At 42.3% G+C, this 23,001-nt stretch overlaps 6 protein-coding genes across 9 annotated transcripts; 3 read left to right on the forward strand and 3 right to left on the reverse strand.

Moving 5' to 3' along the window:
* Positions 1 to 9,803, reverse strand: LOC108597216. The gene is made up of 3 exons (XM_017983658.1): positions 9,255 to 9,803; positions 4,115 to 4,385; positions 1 to 4,053 (listed from the first exon to the last, which is right to left on the reverse strand). The coding sequence occupies exons 1-3, from the start codon at positions 9,264 to 9,266 to the stop codon at positions 2,870 to 2,872; spliced, it is 1,467 nt and encodes a 488-aa protein (XP_017839147.1). The 5' UTR covers positions 9,267 to 9,803; the 3' UTR covers positions 1 to 2,869.
* Positions 9,804 to 10,767: 964 nt separating this feature from the next.
* On the forward strand, positions 10,768 to 12,136 carry LOC108595566 (ATPase ASNA1 homolog). The gene is made up of 4 exons (XM_017980827.1): positions 10,768 to 10,955; positions 11,027 to 11,144; positions 11,196 to 11,636; positions 11,698 to 12,136. The coding sequence occupies exons 1-4, from the start codon at positions 10,843 to 10,845 to the stop codon at positions 12,037 to 12,039; spliced, it is 1,014 nt and encodes a 337-aa protein (XP_017836316.1). The 5' UTR covers positions 10,768 to 10,842; the 3' UTR covers positions 12,040 to 12,136.
* Positions 12,137 to 12,435: 299 nt separating this feature from the next.
* Positions 12,436 to 14,253, forward strand: LOC108597738 (tumor necrosis factor alpha-induced protein 8-like protein). Of its 4 annotated transcripts, none has more exons than XM_017984436.2 (4): positions 12,436 to 12,612; positions 13,399 to 13,472; positions 13,611 to 13,903; positions 13,961 to 14,253. In XM_017984436.2, exons 2-4 carry the CDS (start codon positions 13,409 to 13,411, stop codon positions 14,234 to 14,236), a joined length of 633 nt encoding a protein of 210 aa, XP_017839925.1. In that variant the 5' UTR covers positions 12,436 to 12,612; positions 13,399 to 13,408; the 3' UTR covers positions 14,237 to 14,253. The 4 variants fall into 4 exon arrangements, with proteins under 4 accessions (XP_017839925.1, XP_017839927.1, XP_017839924.1 ...); XM_017984435.2 differs by lacking the exon at positions 12,436 to 12,612 and adding an exon at positions 12,882 to 13,309 and having other exon boundaries at positions 13,404 to 13,472; XM_017984434.2 differs by lacking the exon at positions 12,436 to 12,612 and adding an exon at positions 12,882 to 13,299 and having other exon boundaries at positions 13,404 to 13,472.
* A 924-nt stretch (positions 14,254 to 15,177) lies between these two features.
* LOC108597739 (39S ribosomal protein L43, mitochondrial) lies at positions 15,178 to 15,947 on the reverse strand. The gene is made up of 3 exons (XM_017984440.2): positions 15,745 to 15,947; positions 15,582 to 15,688; positions 15,178 to 15,524 (listed from the first exon to the last, which is right to left on the reverse strand). Exons 1-3 carry the CDS (start codon positions 15,879 to 15,881, stop codon positions 15,199 to 15,201), a joined length of 570 nt encoding a protein of 189 aa, XP_017839929.1. The 5' UTR covers positions 15,882 to 15,947; the 3' UTR covers positions 15,178 to 15,198.
* Positions 15,948 to 16,015: 68 nt separating this feature from the next.
* LOC108596962 lies at positions 16,016 to 22,981 on the forward strand. The gene is made up of 9 exons (XM_017983209.2): positions 16,016 to 16,052; positions 16,118 to 16,350; positions 16,419 to 16,856; positions 16,941 to 17,625; positions 17,683 to 18,611; positions 20,143 to 20,820; positions 20,882 to 21,085; positions 21,292 to 22,119; positions 22,173 to 22,981. Exons 2-9 carry the CDS (start codon positions 16,327 to 16,329, stop codon positions 22,773 to 22,775), a joined length of 4,389 nt encoding a protein of 1,462 aa, XP_017838698.1. The 5' UTR covers positions 16,016 to 16,052; positions 16,118 to 16,326; the 3' UTR covers positions 22,776 to 22,981.
* On the reverse strand, positions 18,722 to 19,900 carry LOC108596964 (protein angel). Its single transcript, XM_017983211.1, has 2 exons — positions 19,819 to 19,900; positions 18,722 to 19,764 (listed from the first exon to the last, which is right to left on the reverse strand). The coding sequence occupies exon 2, from the start codon at positions 19,755 to 19,757 to the stop codon at positions 18,744 to 18,746; it is 1,014 nt and encodes a 337-aa protein (XP_017838700.1). The 5' UTR covers positions 19,758 to 19,764; positions 19,819 to 19,900; the 3' UTR covers positions 18,722 to 18,743.
* Positions 22,982 to 23,001: the final 20 nt, after the last annotated feature.

Consider the following 23,001-nt stretch of genomic DNA (forward strand, 5'->3'; position numbering starts at 1 on the left):
CTTCATTTTTTTTTTGTATATATGTTAATTGATCAATTTATTCGTAATTTGTAATATTAAAACAATGTAACGTATAATCTTGCTTATGTGAACCACTGTGCAACATCAGCTGCTGCTGCTCTTCTATGCGATTTTCATAGGCTTAACTAATGCAACTGATTTTCGTTTGTTTTCGCAATATTCTCGGGTTCTCAAAATATTTTCGTAATTTTTTCTTTACTTTTTTTTTGTTTTTTGTTTAAATCTTATAAATCTAACTGATTGCGTGTACAAGTTGAAGTTTAGTCGGGTTTTCAATTTGTTGTTCTTATTTTTCGAATGAACTTAGGTTAGTGGAGTAGAGGGGCTGGGGGAGGTAAGGAGGTGTGGAATGCAGTTATCAAAGTATCATAACGTTCACAAACAGTTTTCGTGTTGTTGTTTAATTTTTTATTTGTGTGTTTTTGTTTTTTTTATTTCTTTATTACTTTAAAGCGCAATTCTCTCTCTATAGTTAAGTGTTAACAATGATTATGATTATAGAAGTCAGTTGAAGAAGTCAGTATCAGTATATCGAGTATGGAAGTTGTTAAGTTTCGTTCTTACTTTCTTTTTTGTGTTTCTTGAATTCATTTGTTGTTATATATACTGCAAGTGTTCACTTAGTTTTAAAATGTAATGCAATGTATTTTGAGTATGTATAGTTATTATTATTGTTATTATTATTATTATTATGCATACATATATATGTACGACTGCTTCTTCATGCTTCATCTTGACTTCATAACTGTACTTTGCGGCTTATATCATATATCATGTGTTGTTTTCACGTTTATCTCTTACTAATTAAAATTAAAACAACGCTAATGAATTCGTTTTTCTCCATTACTAATTGTGAGTTCTCTTCTTTATGTTATTCGCTTTGTTGTATCTTTTTTTATTTTATTATCAATTATCAATTTCTTTTTATACATGCGCTTCAGTTTAATACACTTAGCTATTTGTATTTGCTTTGCTTGCATACTTGTGCCTTGGGACAAACATTTGCTTTAAAAATTCTGCTGTTTTTTTTATGGAGCGGGGGGTGTCACTTGGACAAACAGACGACAGTTAACAGGTTCTTTGGCTGATAAGCTGCCACAGATCGCAACGGACCACTGAACGAACGAACAGTCTATAAAACTTGATTGATTGATTGGAAGTTGATTTGAGTTCAGTTGAGTTGAGTTGAAGTTGTTTTGCACGAGTTGAGTAAACTGCTGCGCCACTGAGTCTGTTCGATCTAATACCGAAATCTTTGTACAATTTTTGCATTAAATAACATTTTGAATTCGTGTTTTGGTTTATTTGTTGTTTCTGCTGCTGTTGTTGTTGTTGAGAATTTGTTGTTGTTAAGAACCTGCTGTGGTTGCGCTTCACTCTTTTGTAGAACTCAAGCCAAAATGTTGAAACTAACAATAAGTTTTATTGTTTAACATTGGTTACGAGTTTTTCTTGTCTTTTCTTTGGCAGTGTTTCATTTGTTTCTTTATGTAAATTTTTGGCTCTTATATACTCACTAATTTACAATGAGAAGAATGCTCGCAACTGTCGTTACACCTAACAATAAATGATAGTGGGAGAGAATTTGAATTTGAATTTGAGAATTTGAAAATGCAAATGTAGACGCACTGAACGTTTGTTTGTAATTTTCTTTGCTTGCTTACTACAATTAAAGTATAACTAGAGTTAATTACGTTTAGCATCATCATCAACATCATCGTTATCATTAGTTTAATTATTAATGATTAAATGCCAGCTTTGTTCGGCTTGGCTGCATTTTGTGCGCAATGTTTAACGTTTTACAACACTACAAATAACGGCAGTTTCTGAAATGCTGATCTTGGATACGATAACAACAATACTTAATGGACTTAAATTAGCATAAATAAATGGAACACATAATACCCAATGTGCTAAACGAGGAATGTCAAATCGAGGAACTTAGTGTTAAATACCAGGTGCGAGTGCGAGTGCGAGTGCAGTACTGATCCAATAGTTTGGCAAACTGTTATACAAAACAATTGGCACAATATGTTTTTGTTGTTGGTGAGGAACATTTGGCTGTTTTTGGCACTGTTTACACTGTTATAACTGTTATACTAATGGTTCTTGCAGACAGTAATAGAAAATTGTTACAAATCAAGCATTGGAAGACAGAATTTACAATTTCATTTTTGTTGGTTTTCAACTGTTATAACTGTTATACCGCACAAATTTGACACTACTATTGTTGTTACATGGAAATGTACAGTACTGCACTTTATAGTTAATAATTATAATGCTTAGACAAGTTAGAAAGAGAGCGAGAGAGAGAGAGTGAGATCATCGAAGTGGATTTGTAGCTGGGATCAGTTATACAACTAAATAAGGCATGCGCTAGGCGTTATAACAATAATAATTGTACATAATATAACAACAGAAAGTGTATTCAATTATTTGTTTTGTTTTTCATATTCGTTTGTTAAGTGCTTAATATCGTTGAACGCTTCCAACTGCGGTTCCCCACAATGACAAATTCGCAAAATACGCTACAAAAGTTTAGCTCTGTGTGTGTGTGTGAGAGTGTATGTGTGTGTGTTGATGTCTTTTTTGCGAAAATTGTAAAACACGTTTTTTTATGCTTACTTCACTATTGTACAATGTGCTGTTGTTTGCCTTTGGTTTACCATTTTCATTATTCATATTAAATTTATATATATTATGTGTATGTGTGTGTGTGTGTGTGTGTGTGTGTGTGTGACTCCCGTTTGGGTCTAAAATGCGCTAGTTATTGATACCTTGCCATACAATTTCAAATGTTTATGTTATAGCTTGAGTGTATGTGTCTGTGTCTGTGTGTGTGTGTTGTTTAAATTCTATCCTCCTCGTCCTCTTCCTCCACCTCCTCGCCGTTCTCCTCGAGCTCCTCCTTGTAGCCAGGATGCTCGGAGATGGCATAGTAGTTGCCATTATAGATGACGCCCAGCTCACGCAACGCATCGCCACGAATTGTCGCCTTTATCGTCCAGTTGTAGCAATCGTCCGACTCGGACTCACGATCCAGACGCTCGACATCGAGTATCTTGGAATTGAGACGCTCCAGTATGATGCCGATGTCCTTGATGCTGAGGTGACGCTTCTGATCCACCGACAGCTGATCGATGAGCAGCAGAAACTTTTCCGTCGTCGTCTTGTCATCCTCCATTACCGTGTTCTCCGTTTCGCTCTCGGAGCTGTCGCGCTCCGGTGCAATGTCCAGGAAGCGCACATGACCCTTGGCGCCCGAGGAGCGGCGCTGCATACTGCCGCTGCCGCCCATCATAGGATCCATAACCGATGACGTCATCGCCTGCTGCTGATGCTGATGTGAATGTGAGTGCTGCTGATGCTGCTGCTGCGGCTGCGGACTGCTGCTGCCATCCTGTATGGGCGACGTGGCCACATTCTTGTGCACCGCTATCTTCCTGCCCTCCTCGTGCAGCGCGCAGCAATGGAAGTCGCACTCGGTGGTGCTTGGACTGCCCGCTCGGCTGGGCGTATGCGCATGATGCGCACACTCCGGCGTATGCACATGCACCGCGCCCACGGCGCTGTCGAAGGAGCCGCCCTGCTTGGACAGCCGGCGACTGTTGCTGCCACCACCACCGGGAATCACAACTCCGGGCGGCAGCACCACGCCGCCCGGATGGTAAATGCTTGCCGGACCCTCGTCGCTGATTACCGTTATTTGTGGGCTGGCATAGCGTGGCTGGGAGGACTGCGATGACACCGACTTGTTGTCCAGCGAACTCTGCGCGGACAGACCCTTCTTTGAGGGCGAGTATTTGTCGGAGCCGAGCAGTCCATTGCTGCTGCCCAGACCGCCGCCCATGCCGCACATGCCGCCTCCTCCACCACCGCCTCCGCCTCCTCCGCCGCCGCCCTGGCGCTGATCCCAGTGCAGCACGACCGTGACACGCCCTTTGTTATCCATAATCTTCCACGACGGTGTCTCATCATGCAGTTCCAGCGCATGAATCGTCTCACAGACGATTTTCGGTATGGCCGATATAGCTACAAGCAAATCCAAAGTTAATTACAGCAAAGATGGAATGGTCCAGGTCGCATTACTCACCAGCCTTGATGACATCCACACCGGTTGGATACCAACGTTCGCCCTGCCTCAACAACAACAATACCGTATTGTTGGCCAGGGTGCGAAAGTATTCGCCATCCTCAATTTGGGTTCCATCGCACTCCAGAACAACGCGCACAGGTTCTGAAGCTGGAACCCCCAATTTATCCTTGCCGCGCGCCAATAACTCCTCAAACGTACCAACTACGACACCTTTGCGCACATTCCGCCAACTGTCCCAAATTTTCAGTGGTCGCTTGCCGCGAGACTCCTGCAAACGAATAGTTACAGCATTAAAATCGAGGCAAGAATAAAAGAAATGGGCGTAGCCCTAGCTAATGAAAGTGTCATTAAATATTAATATAAAATATTATAATTATATTTATCAATCTATATAAGTAGACATAAGTAGTTCAATTAGAAAAAACTGACATAATTCCGCTTGAAGCCTAAAACTCATAGGATCGGTCAAAGAATTTTTTATGTCACTCTGATTCTTATAGAAGTATAAGCCAAACTTATTTCATATATTCATAGCAATACTCTTAAGCTTTTGTTTAGATTAGACCAGCACAGATGAGCCTTAAAAATGTTGAACTTTAATTCATTTATTTATTTAATGTCGACTCGATAAAAGTCAATTAAAACTAAATGCTGCTTAAAATTAAAGCTACAAAATTTATATGAATTTAGATTTTGGAAAATTAAAATAATACATTTTTCTTTGAGTTAGCATTGCCAATTGCATTTTCATTTTAATATTTAAAACTGCTTTGTAGTGTTGCAATTTATTTAAATATTTTATTACCCAATTAACCAAATTCACGCAGTTAGTCTAAAAACTCTCAAGGCCATAAAGCGCAAGCTTATTGCACAATGAAAAAAGTTAATAATAGTGAGCTTACAGCTATAAGCCAAAACAGTTGCCAATAACTGAAGCTGAGACACTTTAGAGCTTAAACGAATCATTTCGAACTTCTTGGTAGGATTAAAAACTGCAGCAGACAACAACAATGACTCCAATTGAGCATGCATGTAAAATTGGGAGGTGTGACACCTGTATGTGTGTGCGTGTGTGTGTGAGCACAAAATGTGGGTGTGGCAGGCCCAGGCTGTAGCAGCAGCGTAATAACTAATTGAGGTTTGTACTCAGAGCAGAGGGGCACAAATGTCAAGGCCGCCACTGCCAGAGCAGAGCCCACAGCTGCAGCAGCAGCTCCGAAATGCCTTAACAGTGGCTAAATATTAGTGACACACGCACACTTAAACAAAATGACAAAATGCGTTTAAGAAATGCATTGGCTTAACAGCGCACTGTTAACTTAACAGAGCTTTCACTAAAACTTGCAACAAAAACAACAGATTTGGAGGCAGAAGCAGCAGCTGAAGCAGCAGCAGCAAAGGAAGGCATGTTTAATATATTGCAAGGACATGAGTGAGGCGCTCCAGTGACCCAGTAACGAGTGCAAAGCACACGAGCTCAATGCACACGACAAATAAAATAAAAAAAAAAACACACACACAGCAAACTAAAAACAACAACAAGCTGAAAATTGAGAGGAAAAAACAGCAGCTGAACATAAAATGCACACACACACATGTGCATGTGCATGTGTCTGTGAGAGTGTGAGATAAAAAATTGCACTTTGACAAACAAATGTTGTTTGGGGCTAAAAAAAAAAGTTTTCTTTTGTTGAATTGCAGTTGACAGTTTTGCCAGTTTAAAGTTTGAATTAAAATTGCAACTGTAATCAGTTATAACACACACACACACACAAAAGCAAAAAGAGAGCGAGCAAGTGCATGTGTGTGTGTGTGTGTGTGTGTGTGTGAGAGAGCAAAAGCGCGCATTCCGTTGGGATAGGTCAAGTCTGCTGCCATATGGCCATCATGTTGCCATCAGCTGCTGCTGCTGCTGCTACTGCTGCTGCTGCTGCTGCTGCTGCTGCTGCTGTCGTTGCCATTGCCGTTTGCAAGGGGCGTGTTATATACGCTATTTGGCTTAGCTACTTATGCAAAACTTAGCTTTAAGCTCTTAACCCAAGTCAAGTAGCTATAAATTTTGTAATTGTTTGCATTTTTTCTTGTTATTGTTGTTGGTTACCCCAGCTACTGCTGCTGCTGTTGCATTGCTGGCTGCTGTAGGTCCTGAAGTTATGGCCGCTCCAGAGTTTTGATTAGCTGCTGCGGCGGCGGCAGCGGCTGCTGCCACTTGTCTGATGCTCAGGCAGTTGCACAAAGGTTTAGTCACGCCCAGCGTGCAAAGTGCATTGGACCACATGCTGCAACTGCTGCTGCTGCTGTTGCTGCTGCTGTTGTTGTTGTTGGTGGTTGTGTTGTTGGTGATGTTGCTGCTGCTGCTGTTGTGGTTGCTTGCCACTTTCATTCAAGCGTCAAATTCAAACGTATCGCTTATATATTTTGCACATTTTCCGAACGTTTTTTGGGGTAAATTGTTGTTTCCAAAAAGGTTTGTTATATAAAAATTCCACGCACGGCACACACACACACAAAATTTTAAATTGAAAAATTCATCTCATTATTGTTGTTGTTGTTGTTGCATTAAAAAACGTTTTGTTATAAATGCTGCCAAGCTTAAGAGTTTGACTTTTATTGTATTTTGCGTTTTCCGTTTCCGTTTCAAATGCCAACGTAAAAAATTCAACAATTTTGCTCAAAAAAATACTTTTATATACGAGAGTGAGTACTATATGTTATTTATAGATATATATATTTTGATTTTTGTAGTGATTTTTTGTATATATTTTTGGGATTAGGCCAGAGCAGCTGCGTAGCAAACACTGAGGCTGGGGCAGGCGCCACACACACACTGAAGTGAGTTGTGTGTGTTTCGGTTTTTCGAGTTGCGTTCGAGAGTTTGACCTTCGCACTTTCACTTTACTATGTACTACGCGCGACTTGCTGCTGCTGCTGTGCTAGTTGCATGCCCCTACCGCCGCCACTTGCCGTTGCACCACCAACACCACCGCAGTCTGCCTGCCTGAAACCGCCGAGTTATAGATTGGAGGTGTGCTGCTGCTTTTTCCTCGCTGCCCTTTTCGTTTCTAAGTCTTTTGCAACATTTTGTAGCAACAATACACAACACACACTTTTATTTGATTTATAATTGGTTTTTGTGATTTTGCGCTTTCATATTTTTTTTTTAAATTTTGCACTTGTCACACCCAGCTCAATTTTAATATTTCAACAATGTGGCAAGCGATATCGCGCCTGTTATAGCTTGCAGCATCCTTGCTGTGCCTGTGTCTTGTCCTGTTCCGTTCTGTCACACTGGCACACACTCTCTGCGACCAAAAGTCTGCTTTGGCATGTCGACAAACTCGATTGCAACTGCAAATCGCAAGCTAACAGAGATAGAGAGAGAGAGAGAGCGCGCCCAACTTACGAGAGAGAGCAAATGCACACGTGTGTGTGTGTGTGCGTGAGAGAGCGAGCGAGTGCATTACAACTAAAAGCTTATGAGCATAGTATGCGCGTGTCTGTGTGACATAGCTAATGAGTATTTTATAGTAATTTTTTTAAATCTTAGCGTAGGCACATCAACTGCTCTCTGCCGCTCTCATTTACAACGCGAGTCTCTCGGCCACTCTCAACTGTTGTAAGTTGCATTTATATATTTGGCTGCTGCTGCTGCTGCTGTTGTTGTTGTTGTTGTTAGTAACATCTGTGCTTTGGCCTACATTTGCAATGTGATATAATCAGGGCGCGCTAAAGCTAACAGCTAACAAAACGCACACACACTATCGTACGCTCCACAAGTATTCAGCGAAGGCTCAGGCTCAGGCTCAGCCTCAACTCGCTGCCCGACTATAAACGCCAGCAGCTCTGTCAATTAGGAACACACACACACACACACACACACACATGCTTGGGTGTGTTGGTGTGTGTGTTTATAGGGAGCGTCGCTCGCAGCTTGCACAAGGTTGCAATTGAGTTCGTTTGTCGCTTAAGCTTCGGTCGCTCGCTTTCATTTTCATTTGCTACATTTGATATGCAGCAGTTTGTTTAGCGTGTGAGCGTGCAACGCTGCTTTAAGTCAACATTTGCATTAAATCAATGCTTGCAATTAATCCTTTTTATTTGACAAATTCTTTGCATTGAGCGTAAGTACATAAAGTTAACAAGCTGCCCAAAAGTGTTGCAGCTCAAAAGTATGCTAACATTTTTGTTTACATATATTTCAGTAAACTGCACAGCTTATGCCAAATTATTAACAGTAACCAAAATTCATATAAGCAAAAGCCGCATATTGCAATTTTACAGCTCGCAGCATGCAAACACACACACAGCCACTCACACACTCACACACATGCGGCATTGCCAGGCTGTAAAAAGAAAACTAACATGTGCGCTGGGCTCCCCCCACCCACAAAATGTTAACAGCAAGCGCTGTAACTTTGGTTAGCAGCGCATGTAAACTTACATGTGGGTTATGTGCGTGCGCTGTTAAGCACGCCCACAGTGTGACTGGCCCACGAGTTATGGGGAGTGTCATTAACTGCAACACACATAGATAAAGGACATGTGTGTGTGTGTAACGGCGTACTGTTAAATGGTAAACGGAAGCAAGGAAACAATATAAAAACGGCAGCGTATACAAAAACAAACAGCATGAAAGATATATACGATTGTAAAAAGGGGTTTAAGTGGCGTGGCGGGAGGGGGGGGGGGATGCCAACAACTTCAGCTTCAGTTTCAGTTTTGTTATGTGGCCCTGTGACATGTTGTCAGTGCCACGCCCACGCTTGACTATTAGCCCCGTTAACAAAATTAGCACACACACACACATACGCGCACATGCACATGCACATGTATATGTAAGCAGCAGGCTTAGCCCGCTAAGTTGACAGCAAATTGCGCATTGGGCAAAGCAAGATAGATAGATACTAGATGTGGATAGAATAGTTGCGGTATGTAGTTGATGGCAAGATTAGTGATAAGGCCAAAGTTGCTTGCTTTTGCTTAATTCAAGTTTCCTTTTTAAAATAATATTCAACTATATAGCAGCGAGGAGAGGCTCAACGCCCGCGCTTTTTGCTTGCCCTGCAGAAATACAATCTGCTTACACACACACACACACACAGTTGGAGAAAACGCACACGCATTCGCACGCACTTACCTCTCTGGCCATTACAAGGGCCCGCTTAGAGGGTCTGCCATTTGCGTTGGCTTCAACAGCGGCAACAACACGTCCCCGTCCACGTCCACGTCCTGGTGCTGGTACTGCTTCTGCTTCTGCTTCTGGTCGTCGCCGTTGCCGTCGCGGCTATCGTCCTTTGGCGGCGGCTAACAAGAACAGCAGCACCAACAACAACAACAACAACACCACCACCAACTGTGCACGGCTTACACTTTTCGCGCATACGAGTCTGTTTATGTGTGTGTGTGTGTGTGTGTAAGGCAGTGGGCGGGCAGTTGTTGGTGTATGTGTATGTGTCTGTCTCTGTATGTGTGTGTGTGTGCTTTCAAAAATTCTCTACTACACGTTTATTTCAATCTTTCACAACGCGCCGATGCTGTTTGCTGCTGCTGCTGCTTCTTCCTCTTTTTTTCGTCCTTTTTGGTACCGTGCTTTCTCACTCACACTTTTCGCTCTGCTATACTCTCGTTATATACATACGTATGTACATATGTTGGTTTTGCTGTGAGTGTGTGTATTGATATTTGCCTCGCACTATTTGCTTATTTTATTTAAACAATTTGTGATTTAATTACTTTTGCACATTCTGAATTATTTTCACACACACGCATACGTATCTCTTCTTCTTCTCTACGCACACCTACACACGCACGTTTTCAGAGATACGGGTACATATGTACATATATACATATACATATGTATGTAGGTGCGGCTGAGATGTCGGCGTCTCACTTTGTCAAGATTTTCTCTGTTGGCAGTAGATCTGTGTGTGTGTGTGTGTGTGTGTGTGTGTGTGTATATATATATTTGTATGTATGTTTGTGTGTGTGTGCGGTATTATAATACCGTTATCGCTTGCTTAGCCATTTCGTCTTCATATACACACACACAACACAAAATGTGCCGAATTTATTTTATTTATCACACGCGAATTTGCGATTTTGTTGCCATTTTTATATCAACAACAAAATAGGCACATTAGCCAAATTCTTAAAGGCGCACACGCACACACATGTACATACATACACAGAATACGACCACGACACGGACACGCTTAATCTCTTGCTTTGCTTCTGCTCCTATTTTCTAGCAGTACACACGCCTTTCACAACGTTTTTTTCGTTTTAATTTACATTAGGGTTTTTAGTTTTATATTGCGTTTTTAATTATGTACTTAGTAAATATTTTAGCAGACGAAATTTTAAATTATTTTTAGTTTCTTAACGTTACAAACAAACACATTTTAACAGTCAAAAGCTCATAAGAGAACGAATGTAAAAACTATTCGATTTAACGAGTGGAACGATGTCAACATATTCGGTACATAGAAATAATTATTTACTTATCGATTTCGATGTAACGCAAATTATGCAAGAAAATACATAAGCAGCTGCATTATAAATTATTTTTGTAATTTATTTTATTTCATTAAACGAAAAAGGCATTAAATACATTTTCGATAACTTTCATACTTTTCAAATGGTGACAACTCTGTAGCATGTGACAGCTCTAGCTAGCATATTAACAATATATAAAGAAATTACGTGTCGTCGGCGAATTTATCAATATGGGCGACGATTTACCACCCCTAGATCCAAGTTTACAGAATCTTGTTGAGCAGGAGTCCCTAAAATGGATATTTGTTGGTGGCAAAGGCGGCGTGGGCAAGACAACCTGCAGGTAATATGCGGCATAGCCACAGCAACAAAAACAACAACAACGAAGCGTATTGAACCAATTTTCCATTACAGCTCTAGCTTGGCAGTGCAGTTGGCGAAAGTGCGAGAATCGGTGCTAATTATTTCAACAGATCCGGCGCATAACATATCAGATGCCTTTGATCAAAAGTTCACCAAGGTGCCAACTAAGGTAGGTCAGACGAGTACCTAATTATGCAGCTGCTAATATGTTCAAACGCAGGTTAATGGCTTTGATAACTTGTTCGCCATGGAAATAGATCCCAATGCGGGATTAAATGAACTACCCGATGAATACTTTGATGGTGAGAACGAAGCATTGCGCGTTAGCAAAGGCGTCATGCAGGAGATGATTAATGCCCTGCCCGGCATAGATGAGGCTATGAGCTATGCTGAGGTTATGAAACTGGTGAAGGGCATGAACTTCTCAGTGGTGGTGTTTGATACAGCACCTACAGGACATACGTTGCGCCTCATTGCTTTTCCACAAGTGGTTGAGAAGGGCTTGGGCAAGCTACTACGTTTAAAGATGAAGCTGGCGCCTCTACTATCCCAATTCGTTTCTATGCTTGGCATGGCGGATGTCAATGCTGATACGTTGTCACAAAAACTGGATGATATGCTGCGTATCATCACCCAGGTCAACGAACAATTTAAGAATCCCGTGAGTTAAGTCGAATTTCTTAGCAATATAGTAGCAGCATATTAATTATTGATTTAATTAGGATCAAACTACTTTTGTTTGCGTCTGCATTGCCGAGTTCTTTTCGCTTTATGAAACCGAGCGACTGGTGCAGGAGCTGACCAAGTGCGGCATCGACGTACACAACATTATTGTCAATCAGTTGCTCTTCCTGGACAAATCTCACAATTCATGCAGCATGTGCGCGTCGCGATTCAAGATCCAAGAAAAGTATCTGGATCAAATAGCCGACTTGTATGAAGACTTCCATGTTACAAAGCTACCTTTACTCGAAAAAGAGGTGCGCGGGCCAGATAGCATTAAATCATTTTCAGAGAACCTCATGGTCCCCTACAAACCAGAAGGTGAGCCCGCAACTAAATAGGGAACAGAGGGATTATATATTAGTCGTAAGCATCTAAAGGAACGTATTGTGTATATTTGTGTGCGAAAAATAAATTCCAATTATGGTCAATTCGAAAGCGATAGAGCATATTTTAATAATGCTAACTTAAATAATATAATTTAAATACAAGAATTCCTTGAAGTTAAGCGTCAAACACATGCACCGACGTCAGCAAGCGGCTGATAATTTTTTTACAAATTCAAATTTGCCGCCGAAGTGAAATGCATTCCTGGCTCTGTGTTGCTGCACTGTTCTCATGTTATTTTCTGCTGTTATTTAGCATTAACTGTTAAGTCACGCGACGATAGTAACCGATAGATACTTGTATTATTGTAGCTGTATCATCTCTACCACGAATTACAAAAACAATACTGATTCGTTTTGTTGCTGCACGGTTGTTTTGTGTTTATATTAGAAATTAAATAGTTAAAGTCCTTGATAAATGTTCCTTTGCACAAATTTTTAGTTTGTACTAAGCAGACAGCGACGAGTAGCAGTGAATTACATTGTTGACAACAACAATAATAACAACAAAAACAAAAACCACAACAGGTGAGTGAACATAGGTGGCAATTAATTGAGCGCCAAAGGTAAAGCTAGTTCCAGGTGTGTGTATATAAGTATGTATGTACATGTGTAAGTGTGTGCGATCAATAATACAACAATAGACCACCCCACAGTCGCCCACAACTGCCAACGCAACAACAATGTATTATTATAACTAGTATAATAACTACATGAAAACCACAACAAAAGCAACTATAGTGCTCCCAAAGCACTTACAAATAGACCCATGTACATATATACATATGTATGTATTTATGAATATGAATGTATCATAGTGGTATGCATGGAATGACGATAAAATAAAATTCAAGTTGAGTCGCTTCCGCCTGCCACTTTTTGTTTCGTATGTGTGTCCTTGCCACTGCGCCAAAGTTAGCGTGACCTTAAGCCATGTCGTGTCCTGGCACTACTCTATCTACATAGCTGTATAGGTATACATATGAACATGTCTACATGTGTAGCTCTAAGCAAGGGCTTAATTGAATTAGACTAACACAAGCTGAGGCGAGGCGAGGCCCAGTCGCCTTTTTCGGTTAGTAGCGATAGCCTTTCCATTTAAGGCTCAAGCACGTACATATGTCGTCGCCGCAAACAGAATAGGAAAATGCCGTTAGGCATGGCCTTATAAAATCCATATAGTTAGTCACTCCAACGCTTGTCGTTATCTTTGTGGTAAAGAAAGGTCTTTATCAATATATGCTTGGGCTTCATATGTATATATTTATAATTCTTTATCTTTAACGCTTGCAAACTGGATGTAATTGATGATAGCGCAGACAACATGTCGGTTGCAGGTTTACGACAGAGCTTGCTGCTCTGGAGTGTTGACTATTGGAATCTGGAAGGTAAAATGCAGTGCTGATTAAACTAGCTCTGCAGCTTGAACATTATGTACTTTACTACGATTTCTTTTCTATGAGTTTATTTTATAATTTCACTTTGTATGCATATTTAAATTAATTCACTTACTAACATTTACATAGTCATGGCGGACAATGTGTTCAAGTCGCACGATATTGGGCTACGCGCTCAGAAGAAAATACTCTCACGCATGGCTACAAAAAATATTGCGAAAACTTTTATTGACGGCACAACGGCCTCGCTGCTGGATAATCTGTACAAGCTCTGCCGGATGCACTCGGGTAACAAGGCGCGCGCCGAGAAACTCATTAAAAATATTATCAAAATTGTTATAAAAATTGGCATACTGCACAGAAATAATCAATTTAGCGCAGAAGAGTTACAAAATGCTGAGAATTTTAAGCGCAAATTTCATGTGAGTATACAATTCATATTAAAAATAATCATATGATTCACATTTTGATTCTTACAGAACACACAATTGTCTATAGTTTCGTTCTACGAAGTGGATTTCACTTTCGATTTGGCATACTTGCAAAAGTCTATCAGGGAATCGCATGCGGCACTCAAGTCTATTGTTCAGCCACATTTGACTGACAAGTCCATTGGCCGCATCGACGATGTCTTTGAATTCTTTGGCGATGCTGTGCTTTTGGAAACGGCTTTTAAGCCTAACTCACCATATCATGAGATTATGGGCAATATTGTAGCAGATATCAATGCCGCCATGGACACGGGCGATATGTGAGCCTAACCAGGCTTTAGCAAAATCAGGGGCTATTATCAAACCAAAAAGCATCATTTATAGAGCTTCAAAATGGGGCTAGCCACCAGCACCAAAAGAGAAGGCAAAGACAGAATGAATTATTTTTTAAAACAATTAATTGGTGATATCACAATTAACAATTAACACTATTAAGTAGCCTCGCTATAACGTCCAGATTGATTTATTTTAAGGCAAAATTGTTAACAATTATTTTGAACGGCTTAGAATTAGGTATAATGCATTTCGCCAAAGGAAGTCACACAAACTGAAGCTGGTAAAATGCTTTTATTTTTATCAATGTGTTTAACGTATTCTAAATGTAAACTAAGTGTGTAAAAACAAAGTCTGTTTTGATACTCCCCGAACTCGCGCTTCAGGCGCCATTATATACTCGCTTGATATATAGCCGAAGCTAGGCACACTCAAAACTTTTTATATGTACTTAAATCCTCCCCACACAATTCTTGCTGATCTCCACAAGAGTTTGCTTTCCAACACAGCTACAGTGGACACTTGAAAGACAACAAATTACTAATTTTCCAGCGTCTACTGTACTTTCCAATTGGCTCGCATTGTATTGTTAAATTGTTAGTCCAGTCTTTTATAAATAGTATATTGTACTTCTGCATGTATTCCACATCACCTTAAGCATTATTTATGATATTCCAAATTTGTTATTTAATGTAACCCCGCAACATATCAAAAATCGCTAAGCAAAATGCAACAACAATTATATATATCAAACTAAACAAGAACGGTACAATAAATTGTTCGACTAGAAGAATGTTGCACAGATTTTCGATATGAAAGAATGCATGGGATTTATAGTCGTTTAGTTTGTAAGACCAATTGTATTTATTTGTTTAGAAAACAAAACTATATGTTGACTTTAAAAATAAAAGGCAACAATTATAACAAGATTTTTTTTAAATTAGGGCTTAAACTTATTCTGCACGCTTCTTCGTCAGCAGTTCTTGACCACCTTCCAATTGCTGCTGCTTGAAGAGCTCTAATAACTTTTCAGTGGCTGACTGCGGCACATCCAGCGGCTTGGAGGCTTGTTCGCTGGGATAGCTCTGATTTTGTGCATCGGGCGAGCGAAGTAGAAAAGGTGTCCAGGGTCCTTGTATGGAAGGCACATCCGTATGCCACATTTTACGCAGACGCAACGAGCTTGAGTTGCCATTTTGTGTCTTTAAGAGATCAATCCATTTGGTTATCTCCTCCTGTGTATTGTTGCGGCAGCTCATCCATTCGCGCTCTCCATTTACTGCAAATCAAACATAGTTATATTATTTGAGCCACTAGTGTACGTCATGCTACTTACAATATTCTCCCACTAGCACAGGAGTTCGATGTCTACGCGGCTTTACATACACCACAATACCCGGATTCTCTTTTGCAAAGTCCACCAAATGGTTTTCAATAAAATCTCTGTAAAATAAATACATTAATAAACAAATTAATACTGCTGTTAGAGACCCGATTACCGCATGCCCTTGCTGGAGCCATTGTTTTTGCAGAATTTAAGCGTTAGACGCTGCAGCTGGCACACGTAGCGACCGAGACCGTTCTGAAGAGGTGCACGCGGGAAGCCGGATTTAAGAAATAAATGACTATTGGACATTTTTAATAAATAACTATCAGTTTCTCTGAGAAATCTAAACAAATACGTAACCGCAGCCGCACGCCATCAACAGCTGACAGCTGTTATTGCCGACAGAGTTGCCAACTGTTATGTAGAGCGTGTATGTTATAGTAAATAAACGTATTATTCACACAAATTTAACATATTTATGTAATTCAATAGCGTAAAGAAATTTATTTATAAACATTGCAACTTATGCTGTACTTTTTCTATAGCATTGCTCCACTGTACAAAGCATAACAGCCCTGGCTGTTGGCTGATAACGGCGAAGAAGCGGCACAAAAGAGACAGCGTGAAGCATTCAAATGCAACAGCGGCAGCGTCGCGTCGCTTTTCATTTTGATGTGAAAAAAAAAGAAAATAGAAAACGTGCAACGTGTTAGTGGAGCACGACCCAACGCAGCGTTATCAGCGTTGAATATAAATGAAGAGCAACAAAATGGACGCTGTAAGTATTAATGTGTATTTAAATGTGCATTAATGTAAACAATATGTTTCTGTCCCCCCACCCCACAGACTTTTGCTGGCTTAAAGTACCCAAAGCTCGATGGTATTGAGGTGTCTGACGATTATGACGAGGAAGGGGAGGAAGAAGACGATGAGGAGGAAGAGGAGGACGGCGAGTCTGCCGAATCGGGCTCAACAAGTTCATTTAGTCTGCAAGAGTGCATAAACGAGTTTCGTGCGCGTCGCATACGGCGCGTTTCCACACACAGTCGCGAACGCGACATGACAGAGCAAGTGCAGTCAGCAGCGCAGCCCGCTGCTGCGGATGCGCATTTGATAAATCAGAATCGTTGCAACAAGGCGCAGGAGCGCAAGGGTAAACCGTGTAAGAACGGTTTTTGTTATTGCTTTACGAGCGACAGTGGTGACTGCGCGTCGACTGCGCCGCCGCCACGTGAGTGGCACGTGCGTCAGCAAAAACGCAGCAGGCGCACTGAAACTAATAAGGTACGTTTTTCAATTAGCAGCATTTATTTTAAACGTATTGTATATTTACTAATTATAATGCTTCAAATGCAAATTTACATACAGGCAAATCTAACGCAGCCGCCACCGCCTGCCAATCAGCGTCGACTGAGCAGCCAGCCAAAGCAGCTAACGGTACCGACAACAACAGTGGGCGGCAGACCCTTAACAGCTATTAGCAGTCTGCACGCTGTGGACAAAGATGCGCCACTTATACATATTATACAGGAGCTGCGCGACAATTGCGTCATTTCTGAGATACGCGTCAACAGGGAAAAGCTGCCACAGTCTACGCACAGTCTACAGCCAAAGCAAAGCAATCCAAAACAACAGCGTGTAAAAAGAATGCAAAGTGATCAGTGCATAGAGTACCAGCCCACAGCGCCAGTGTTATCCAACATAAGCGAAAAGGAAACCGAGCTAAGCGATGCGCTGCCCACTAGCCCCTTGGCTGGAAATAGTCCGCGTCGCAGCAGCAGTAGCAACGGTGGGCGTTTACTACAAAAGCGTCTCTCGCAAGGCCAAGTGAGCTTCAAAGCGCGCGATGTACTGTTGCCACCGCCAAAGCCGCCGCGACGCAGCGCACAGAGTCTCGATGGTAAAGTCTCTTTATCATCGTTGAGTTCGACGACGCCGTCGCTGCGCGAAGCGGAGCGCGTGCTGGATGAGTTCTTGCGCAAGCGTGGCGTGCCATTGCCCAAAGAGCAGATCAAAACCAAGAGCCCACACAAACGCAAGTCGTATCCAGCGGGTAAGAACTTGAGCTTCATAGTCTAGTAACTCATTTAATTAACATTTTTGCTTGTAGCTGAGCGATTGAAGCCTGTGTGCGAGCTGCCGCTGCCTAGTTGTCCTTCTCTAAGCGATCTGGAGCGCGCTGTGGAGTCCAAGCGCGGCACACACTATGCCAAAAATATATCCAGCGTGGCCGACAAGCCCCTGAAGCACATACAACTGGGCTGGACGGAGCCCAAGATTAATGACATGCTCAACTGTGATGTCAACAAGCAAACGCAGTTCAAGACGCTTGCGGCAGAGCCCGCACCACAAGCACCCAGCTCCATAGGCTGGCAGTTGCCTGTTGTGCCCAAAGTCTCTTTGGATACAGTGGACGGTCTAAGCTCGAATCTAGCGCGTAATTTGGAGCATAAACATACGCCCATTAAATATCACACCAGTCAAAAGTTTATCTGGGGCGAACAGTGGCGCAATCTGTCACCAAAAACCGGCAACTTGGGCAAAAAATCCAAAAAGTTTCTCAACAAATCCAAAAACAAAATCTTGCGTTTTGTTTCACCCAAGAAATCAAATCGAGAGGAACAGCGATCGCAGCCACCAGAGCAGCGCACGCCTGTCAAGCTATGCACAGTGGGCGTGCAAACCAGTTCCATATCGCTGCAGTCGTCACAGTCGCCACCTGGCAGCTACCATTCGCCCGTGCAGTCGACGACGCTTAGCTCCAGTCAACAGCCGCAATACAAGGAAAGCTCCACCACGCAGCAGTATTTTGATTTTGAGCGTCAAGTTAAACCGCCTACGCCACCTAAGAAGTTACCACGTGCTCAGCGCGCACGCAAACTGAATTTCCAAAGCGAAGCAACTGCACCTGCTCCAAGCTACCGCTCGTATCACAAGGATTTGGATAAGGATGTGAGCATCAGCAAGATGGGCTATCTGCTGAGCAATATACGCGCCAAACTGGAGGCCAGCGATGAGCGTGCCATGCGAACCTTTCGGGTAAGTGCTAAGCACAACTATTAATTTTAAATATGTAGATAGAATTCGTGTGTGAAAGAATACGACGCGTTGTATTTACAACTATAATAAGATTTAGTTTTTATTTGTTCCTAAACATAACTATAATTAGATTTAAGCAAATGCAAATACTGCTCCTAGCACATAATGATCAGAGCCTAGGAATCTGTTGGGTATAGGCCCAACGTTGGCGCAGCTGTTGATCGTAGGTAGCTGATAAACGCTCTGGACTTGCAGCTGCGGGCATTTCGAGCGCATCATATAATCCACCGTAACCCAATCATTCTGATATGTAGACGCTGTGAATTTTCCAAAATCAATAGCCTCAAAGTGTGGTGTAGTGTCGTCCGTGGGTTCCTTGGTAATTAGCTCTATTGGCGTAGAGTTTGGCATACTATTAAAGTCGCCCATTATGACAATGGGCGTGGCAGTGTCCTCACGAAACTCGCATAGCTCCTTAAGCAGTCTGGCTAGCTGAGCGCAGCGCACATCATCACGACGCGGATTAAATAGTAAATGCGTGTTGGCCACAATGAATTCCTTGCCTGCGTGCTTCAATTTGAATTTGGCCAACTGCGCCACATTGGCGCGATCGAGCAGCGGCAGCTTCTGATCATAAAGTTCCACACTCTGTTGCTTGAGCAGCTGTAGCTTGCTGGAGTCGTAGATTATAGCGCAGCCGTCCGTGCGATAGCCTGTCTTCTTCTTGAACAAATACTCCAAGCGCTTCTTGCTGTAGACGCTCAGTTGCTGCACCAGTATGGGCAAGTGATCGTACTGCATCTCCTGTAGACACATAATATCCGCATCTAGTTTCATCAGCTCTTGTTGCAAATTCATCAAGCGTTTGTGCCAACGTAGAAACTGCTGATCAATTTTCTCGTATAAAAATATATGTTCTGTCAGCAAATCCTGTGCCAGCACATTGTAGCACAGGAGCTTAAAGCACGCTTGCGTTCGACAAGGCTCCTTCAGCGTTCGCTTCCATTTACGATTGAAATCGTAGCGAGGCTCCATTTTTGGTTGAAATGTCATTGAGCGTTGGCTGCGTGCACGTTTGCAAACAACTGTCTGTGATATGTAACTGTTGCTGCTCATGTTAAGTTTGCGCAGCGCACCCCTGTACATCTCCTCGCTGTCGTTGGGAGATTTTATTTTATTTTTGTTTGTTTTATTTTATATCAGCTACCTAACAAACAAACCAACGCTACGCCTAATCCAATCAGCTGTCTACGTTTTGCTGTTCTTCGTGCGCTGTTATTCGTTGCTCATTTGTTGCATTTGTTTTTGCTGGCAAAGTTATCGATTGCTCAATCGCGCACTGTTAATTCAAAATTTGAACAGTCGATTAACAGAATAATTACAGTTGGAATTTTGAACGCATAAAATGAAAAATATTTTTGCTCATTTATGTAGTAAAAATAAGAATATAATGTGAATTAAATTTTATAAGTTTTATGTAATTTTTAGCATAAAATTAATTTAAACCATTTTATTAATAAAATTCTCGCAGGAATGCTCAAGCTTTGCGCCCTTGGAACAGACGGCAACAACTAGCCATGGCTTTGACTGTATAGATGGACCACGTAGCCGTACTCGACGGCAAGTGGCGCAACAGCGACGTGAGCTGGATAGCGAACCAATTTACTCAGAGATTGAAGAGGATTGCATTCACATAAGCGGCAGTCCACAGTTTGATGTGCGAACTGAAGCTCAAATAGCTTTAGCAAACGCTACGCCCACATCTACACTCGCTTCAACCACAACGGTTATGGTTAAGGAAAACACAGCTAGACCGACGCCCACATCGCCAGCAACAGACAGTAGCGCGATCTATGCTCAGGTGCAAAAGCGCAAGAAATCAACGACAGCAGCTGAGCCAAGACCTTTGGGACAATGCCTGCAGGAATCGCTGTTAAACGGCAGCTTCTTTCAGTTTATGCCGCTGCCCAGTGAGCCCAGCAGCGATTCCAGCTACTGTCATCCTAATCCTATAACAGAGCAGCCCACTTTGCCGCTGCATCAATCTTTAAATAATATAAGCGAAAAGCATTCGCCGCCTAAGAAAAATCGCAATCTGTCCAAGTCGGAGTTGTCACTGCAGCGCAGTGAAATCTTCTTGGAGAACTTGTGCCGCAGCGAAATTGTGCTGGATCAGCAGGATAACTTGCGCCTAGAGAAAGTGCAAAATGTAAGTTAAGCATAAATTAATAAAATAAGCAGTTTATATGAATTTAAAATTTATTATTTAGACTGCTGTAGACACTGATGCTGTAAGCTATGACTTGCCCAATGAGCTGTATGCAGATTATGCTGTCAACGAAGCCAATGCCAGCGGCAGTTGCTACACCACACATAATCAGAGTCAATACGGATCCGTACAGCTGGAGCCGCCACCACCCTCATCCGATAATCAGAGCACACCAAAGAAGCACCACCAACGCTTTACAACTAAGGTAGAGATTTTTGTTGATTCCTATTAGGCTTAAGTCTATGCTTATATATATACTCACACTTCATGCTATTTTCATGTACATATATCAAATACTCATTGTACACTTTACGCTACACTATGCTACAAAATACAAGTTAAGCACTTAGCTTTCAATTGCCAACGCTTTTACGCACTTTGTACTTGAAAATTAAACTGACAATCTTTCAGCCCAATCAGTCGCTCAGCATTGACATAAACGATGGTCCCACTGTGCATGCGCAGAATGTTAGCCAGAGTTGTCCCAGCACGCCACAGCAGCCGAATCTACCCAGCAGCTTGCAGCCGGCGCATAGCAGTCTGGGTGAGCTCACCGCAACGCTGCCCAATGAGAGTCAGCTGCTGTCGGTAAGCGCCTTGGCACGCTATCGTCTGCTTAAGGATGCAGTGCGTCGCAGCTATCGCAAGGGCAAACACTTTATCTTGTCGGAGAAGCAGCGTTTGACACACAGTCTCAGCTTCTCACGCGATCAATCCAATCAGACTGACGGCGATATGGACAGCAGCACTTACTATGCCAGCTTCAATCTCGACTCGCTGCTCAATGAATCGCTTAGCACCAATGAGCAGCTGGCACAGGCTGTTAACATATGTCGTCAGCTGCCCGAGCTGGAAATCTCGGCTGAAATGGTCGAGGCAGAGCGTCTGCTGCTCTTCGCCGCACTGCAGCATAAGCAGCCAGCAGCAGTTGAGCAACAGTTGAGACACAACAGAGAGGCACAGGCTTTGCTTATAGACGGCATGCGGCTGCCGGTGAAAGCGGATGCTAGTCAGGACATGTTCTTTAACTACTATTACATATGCACCTTCGAGTGTGACGGACAAATACATTCCACGCAGTCTGTGGAGTGCCAGCAAGGCGCCGCAGTGTTTCGCGATTGCGGACTGGAGTTCTATAGCAGCAGCCAGGCGCAAGGCTTGGAGCTGCGTTGTCAGATATTTATGCTGCGACTGCGTAAGGTGTCCACGCTGGCGCTGGAGCCAGCCAAAACGCAGTTGGTAAGTTGCAGTCAATTTATAAATGTTGTTAAACTAATAAATTTATTTTGCAGCAACGCTCGGCTTCTGCCAGTTCAAGCAGCAGCTCACAGTGCGATCAAATTGTTTCTCGCTTTCGTCTGCATGCGTCGTTCAAGCTGCAGGCGCAGGACCTGCGACCCTTTGAGCTGGTGCTGAGCGAAACTAAGTCTAGCAATAAGTTGTGCCTGCGTAGCTCAAGCAGCTGGCAACTGCCGCTTACAACACACACCAAATCCTCAAATTTAATGCCGCAGCTGCAGCTGACTGCACGCGTCGAGCTGCGTCTGCCCAAGCGTCAGCATAGTGGCTATCTACATGTACAATTGGCGGATCACAAACACAATTGGAATCGACGCTGGTGCAGCTTGCAGGGCTTAAGCCTGGAGATTTGCACACATGAGCAGAATCTGAATGAGGAGCCGCCCTTGTTGGCGTTGTCGCTGCAGCTTTGTGCGCAGCAAGAACTCAGCGTGGCGCCACGTGAAATGTGCGCGCGTGCTCGCAGCTTTTATTTGCTTTGTGGTGAGGATGCAGCAGTTTACTTTGCTGCAGATACGCAGGCGGAGTTGGAGGCCTGGTTGCGTGAGCTGAACGAGGCGCTGTCCATCAAACAGCACTGGCTAAGCTGCAATTAGTTTTTGTTTGTATTTATTATTTATATTTTTAAATTGTTTAACTAGTCTAACATATCGAAGCAAGACTGTAACCGCCCCAACTCATTCCAATTCGAATACTTGTTGCTTATGTGGGGCTGTTCATATGCACAACAACAACAGTTTATTATACATACATAATTTACATTGGGGATTAGTAGTATACATGTGTTATATATAGTTATATATCGTATATTTATGTATATAT

The sequence above is a fragment of the Drosophila busckii genome, chromosome 2R (genome assembly GCF_011750605.1).
Source record: "Drosophila busckii strain San Diego stock center, stock number 13000-0081.31 chromosome 2R, ASM1175060v1, whole genome shotgun sequence".
Taxonomy (NCBI): Eukaryota; Metazoa; Arthropoda; class Insecta; order Diptera; family Drosophilidae; genus Drosophila; species Drosophila busckii.